Here is a 6,189-nt window from a genome sequence, read left to right as displayed (position 1 = left end):
ATGTGGGGAGATGTTTCTAGTGTTTCCCTGGGTGCTATTGGTATAACCTGGCTGGGCTGGGAACCAGTCAGAGCAGGCCTGTCCCACCACCTCAACCCAGAATCAGGCCTCCACCCCATCTCTCCTGTTGATGCCCTTATGAGACAGGTGTCAGCTGACTAAAATGGGCTTCAGGAAGGCACACATGCCTTGAATCTCTGGTCTGAAGGGGGAGAACCAGGTGAACTTGGACAACTCATCCCAGGCTGGGACCAGTCTGCAAGCCCCAAATCTAGAGCTGGAGATAAAAGCTGAAACTCTCCTCTGCAATTTAAGGTGGATTCACCCATAAAGGTCACCAGGAGGAGATAAGGCTCATAAAAAGCTAAGAGATGAGGTTAACTCTTAGAAAAGCTGTCCTGGACCATGAGGGCAAAGCTAGTCCTCTGGACAGAAGAGGAAAGAGGTTCAGAGAAGGTGCAGCCCCATTGGGATCACAGGGAAAGCACACTGGACAAGTAGGTAGTCAGAGGCCGCAGGTCTCATCTAAGCTCTCTGACTAACTGGGAAATGGCCAAATGATCCCATTTGGGCCTCAGTCTCCTTATCTATAAATGAGGGGTTCGTTCTGGCCATAAAACTTGGGTTTGCCTCTCCAGATCAGATGCTGGGCCTTTTAAAGCCACATATTTCAACAGCGTCAGAGACAGGGCCAGAAGCTTCTAAATACCATTCTCTATTAAAGGAACAGGGTCCTTGGAGAAATGGATAATTCCAGGGCTGCAGCAGGGAAAGTAAAAGATGATCCTAGAATATCATGTGGCAGAAAACAAGAAAGTGCTCAGAAAATGATAGGAACATGTGAAAAGGACAACAGAAGCCAGCTTGGAGTAAGCCAATTTCCCATTGGCCACATCTGACAATTTGTTCGATCCCCAGCCCCAATCTGGGGAGTGCAGGAGGCAACCAATCGATGTCTCTCTCACATCAATGTTTTTCTCTATCTCCCTCTCTTCCACTCTCTCTAAAAATCAATGGAAAAAAATATCCTTGAGTGAGTATTAAAAAAAAAATAGAAGGGATATTCAAAGTACCTCCCTCACAAAATATTAAAAGGCAATAAGGCACAATCAACAGAATGAAAGATAACCTATGAAATGGGAGAAAATATTTTCAAATCATATGTGATAGGGGTTAATATCCAGAATACATAAAGAACTCTTAACAACAACAAAACCAACCCAACATAAAAATGGACAAAGGACTTGAATAGACATTTTTTTCAAAGATGACATACTAATGGCCAGCAACCATATGAAATAATGTTCTACTTCACTGTTAATTAGGGAAATGTAAATCAAAAGCACAATGAGCCCAGCCAGCGTGGCTCAGTGGTTGAGTGTCAACCTATGAAGCGGGAGGTCATGGTTCCATTCCGTGGTCAAGGCACATGCCCAGGTTGTGGGCTCGATTCCCAGTAGGGGGCGTGCAGGAGAATCCATGATTCTCTCTCATTGATTTTTCTCTCTCTCTCCCCCTCTCCCTTCCTCTCTCAAATCAATAAAAATACATTTATGTATTTTTTTAAAGAAGAAGAGAGGGTCAGGGGCTCTGCACAGCCCTGGGTTTGGAGTGAGGTCAGATGAACACCTAATGGACCCCTCAAATTTTACAAAATGATAGTAGTGAAGCTCCAGGAAGGGAAGGAGCCCAGCTGAAAGTCGTTCAGCACATATCCCAATATGCCACCTTCCCACTGCACCAGCTCTCCCCTCAGGGCTATAGCCTACAGCCGTCAGCAGCCATGAAAATTCTTATTTCAGCTTTCTGCTGCTTCTGAGCACCTTGAAACTACTGGACTTCACTGTTGGCCCTGAACCAGACTACAGATTCTGCAACTCAGAACCATTGTGGTAAACCCCTTAAGTCCCCAAATAACAGAAAAGCATCACAGCAAAATGGCCTTGGTGGTACTCTGGGAGTTGCAAAGTTACTCATTTCACCCTTTAGACTTCCCATAATTGGAAGGTAAGATTTTTCCGCGAGTTATATAAAAAGAGTAAAGGATTTAAAAGAATGGTTTTGCTTCCAACCCCAAAATGGGATCTTAAACACTTCCTATAACAAATACTGGCAACATCTCCCATGTTTATTTTTCAAATGTTTTTTCTTTCTTTCTTTTTTTTTTTTTCATTTTCCCCAAACAGTGGAAGCTGTTAGTGCTGAGAGCTATATTTTTAGCTCACGTGGCCTGTGTGTGCCTCTCCAAGTATGACTGGGCTTATTTACATATGGAAAATTCCAGAGGGTGATTACATTCTCTCCAGCACCATTCCCCAGTTGTGTGTGCAGAATTTCTTTTTTGAAAACAGGTGGCGCATGTGGGATAGATGAATAACATGGTGTAACAGTACATACACTGTAATGCTGACTGCCTAGGAGGGCTCTGGGGTGCAGAGAAAGCACATGGAGTTCCTGGAACAGTGCACCACCTGATTGCCCACTGAGCTTAGATAGGCTTTGCCTCTCTGAGCTTCAGGCTCTTCATCTGTCAGATGGAGGTAATGCCACCTACTTAGTTGCCAGGAAATATTTTCAGGGTAAGTGATGGCCTCTGTTGAGTACGTCACATAATGCCTGGCATACGCTGGGCACTCAATACCTGGGCCCAGGCCCTTCTGCCTCATGGCACATCACTGTGCACTTCCTGACCCCAGGATCTGTGCCCAGATGGGCAGTGAGGACTTCTGTAGCACTAGAAACATAGTTGGTTGCTAACCATTGTGCCAAGTGGTATCATATTTGCTCCTTCTGAATGAGCAAATAAATCCTAACTTGTCCTCCCCTGCCTGATTCTGATCCCTGCTCCATATTGCTGAGTGTGTGTGGAGGAGGGAGCCTTGAAAACAACTGCTTGCTCATTCTGAAGCTCACAGCCTGGAAGCTAGGAGGCTCTCGCATACTTACAAGCAACCACAAGCCCTCCCACACTGTTTCACCCATCCTTCTTGCAACAGCGCCCTCACCCACAGTGCATGCTAATTCATGCTTTGGAGACCTGCCTCTGTGCTCTTCCTTCCAAGGCTGCCCCTTAATGTTGACAGTAACCATTCACTTTAGTGAAGAGTCAGGAGGTTGGGCAAGATGCCAGCCAGGACCGCCTCACCCCAAATCTCTTGGGGATGGCCTTTATCACTGATGATTAAGGCTTAGCCTTCCAAAGCCAGTTTCCTATCCCATTGAAAGGGGACGCGAGTCTCCGGATGGCCAAATTGATCTCAGTCAAAAAGGTGCTAATAACATCTAATGTGTGTTGAGCACTGTACCTGTGTAACCCAAATATAGCTGGGGCCTCATGTTGCCCTCTCTCTGCTTGGTTACTGAAATCAAAGAAACAGCAGTACGGCATAAAACCTAGTTAAGAGCCATTCAAATGTTTACTTGATTTCTCAAGGAAACCCCAAAGGAGAAACACATTCTCAATACAGAGAAAAACTCTTTGAAGTCCTCTTTAGACATTTCTCATTCTGGGTCCTTCTGTTACATAGTGGCTTCAAAAAAAAGCTGTGCTCTTTCTCTGCTCCCCTCAAGACTTCCTGAAGGCCAGCCCCCACAGTCTCTTTCCCCCTCCACAGTGTCTTTACTCCCAGGTTGCCCTTCTAGTCTGTTCTGTCACCCACTACTCTCCTGAGAAACATGATCTGCCTCCTGTTCTGCAAGTTTTTTCTCTCACTTTCCAGGAAGGAGGATCCAGGAATCTTGGTGAATACAACACTCCACCGTGCTGTACATGTACCAACTCTTTTAGTCCTCAACAGCCATTAAGTGGCAGAGCTGGGATCTTAGCCCAAAGGTTACCAGATTTCAGTCAGATGCTTAGCAAGATGGCTGTCATGGGGGTAAGTGCTCAGTAATAAGTTTCTGTCCCCATATCCTATCTGTTCAAGAACCTTCAAGGGCTCCCTATTGCCTGGAGCAGGAGTAAGCAAATTATGGCCCACAGGCCAAATCTGACTTGCTACTTGTTTTTGTAAATAAAGCTTTATTGGAACACTAAAGTTGATTTCACCATACAAAGCTGAGTAGTTACCATAGAGACTGCATGGCTGACGAAACCCAAAATATTTTATTATTTGGCTCTTTACAGAAAGGGTTTGCTGACCCCAGGCCTAGAGAATAAGAGGGAACAGAGACTGTCTCTTATCCTCCTTTGAATCTGCTGTGGAGCAAGTACTTAATAAATAAATTTTAACTGAATGAACAAGATGTCCACACCATCATCTTTGAGCCACAGCCCTACAAGCAAAGAGATCCCACATAAAGTCAGACATTCCCACTTACCTAGGTCCAAAACAGTGCCACCCCATCCTTGTAGGTCACAGACAGCCCTCCCAGGACCACCACAGATGTCTCAGACTCCTTGAACTTCTGGATCTATAAGGGAAGTTGAGATGATTAAATTCATTGCTTCTCTACCCTTTCCCACCCATACTCCCTTCTGATAGAAAAATTCCATATTCCTTCTCCTTTGCTGTGCAACATAAAAAATTTTCTTTTAAATTCAGCATATAAAAGTGTAATGTTGAATATGTTTTTCAAACTGTACTCACCCCCCCTCACTCATAAAAACCATTGATCTTGTCCAACTTGCTCATTTTGCCACTGGAGAAACTGGGGTGAAGGTAAAGAACTCAAGGTGCTCAAGGGGGTTGAGTGAGACAGAAACAGAGCCAGGTTCTCCAGAGCTTCTGATGTCCAGTTCAGCACTCAGCTGTCCCTCAGACTCCACTCCTTGCCGGTGGGCTAGGTGAGTGTTCAAGTGTGTAGTATGCGGGAGGGCTCATATCTCTCCTGATGGCCCCAGGCCAGGCCCTTGTGCTGTCATGGCCTCCACCGGGCCCCCTGACACTGTCACAGCTAAACTATGGGATTTTCCAAGGGAAAGAGGTAAGTGGGTGCTGGGTCTGTGGTGCCAACCTAGGTCAGTGACAGGTGGCTACAGATTCAGGATCCATCTGTAAGTCCAATCAACTACCTCCTTGTCTCTGGCCTGCCTCCTATCTCTCAGGCTGCTTGATCCTCATCCTTGACCCAGGATGCCGCTCCTGTCATGATGCCCACCTCTGGCTTTTTATTCCTCCCTCCCTCCACAGTCATGCTCACTCCAGTCTCTGGCAACACCCTGTCAGTCTGACAGAGGTGCTTGAAGAGCATTGGCAAAATAGCAGTTTGTAGGCCCAACACAGCCCACGTATGTGTTTTGTTTGCCTAACACAGTATTTCAAAAACAATTTGAATTAGTTGTTCACATTTAAAAACCAGTAGGAATCTTCTTAAATATTTGGTTTCTTGGTTCTCTTGAAAAATAGACCAGTAGTACCAGGCCTACACTTATTTCCTGGCATCAATTGGCTGGGTCTAAGGAGCAGCTGCTCCATCGAGATGGGAACGTGTGCACCAGTCCCCACCATCCTCTGTTGTTTCCCCAGTCCTTCTGCTGCTCTCCTTTAGATGACTTGTCTGGCCTTGGAAGGCATTTGAGTTCGCAACCCCAGTCTTGCTCACTTTGGTCTGAACCCCTCTGTGCCACCTATCCATCTTTTCAGATACAACCCTCCCACCCTGAGAGCATCTTCATTGATTAACCCATCCATCCCCAGCCTCCTGCCTCCTGACCATCCACTCACCCAGCCCCACAAGTGTCAAGGGAAACAGTGCCCCAGTTGCTGCCCCTAAACATCTGTCCAGACCCACAGCTCAGCCCCCAGTAGCCCCCCACTCCAAGCTCCCCAACTCCCATGGTGTCCATTCAAGAAACACAGTGGCCAAGCCTCCATCCTTTATTTGGTCTAAACAAGGACCCCTGCATTCTTGTACCGAGGCAGAAGTTCTTGGATTTTGTACCGGGGTGCCTTGATGGCCTGGACAATCCTCAGTGGGGGGAGGTTTTTCTGGGGAGCCATAAAAATGGGATAATTAGGTTTAGTCTTCTTGTTGAAGTTACACAAATCCAGCATCAGAGACTTGGGGTTGTAGATCTCTTTCTTCTTGTACTGAATTGGGGGGAGTGGTGGACATCGGCGAGGCTCCTCCAGCAGATGCATCAGATCCTTCCGGAAGATATTCCAGCTGTTCTCCATGAGGAACTTCTGGCACATATCGTCATCGCTGAAGGTAAGGCATAGATGCTGAGGTTCCCACGCCAGCTCC

At 46.4% G+C, this 6,189-nt stretch overlaps 1 protein-coding gene across 1 annotated transcript in view; it reads right to left on the bottom strand.

Moving 5' to 3' along the window:
* Positions 1-5,828: 5,828 nt before the first annotated feature.
* CNBD2 (cyclic nucleotide binding domain containing 2) overlaps positions 5,829-6,189 on the bottom strand; it is a 64,480-nt gene continuing 64,119 nt past the window's right edge. Inside the window, exon 12 of the mRNA XM_070421520.1 lies at positions 5,829-6,147. Coding sequence (XP_070277621.1) covers positions 5,829-6,147 — 319 coding nt within the window. The remainder of the gene's footprint in view (positions 6,148-6,189) is intronic.

Source organism: Myotis yumanensis, unplaced genomic scaffold (genome assembly GCF_028538775.1).
Source record: "Myotis yumanensis isolate MYYU_CA2020_CCGP unplaced genomic scaffold, mMyoYum1.0.hap1 SCAF_7, whole genome shotgun sequence".
NCBI lineage: Eukaryota > Metazoa > Chordata > Mammalia > Chiroptera > Vespertilionidae > Myotis > Myotis yumanensis.
This window is presented reverse-complemented; position numbering and strand designations above follow the sequence as displayed.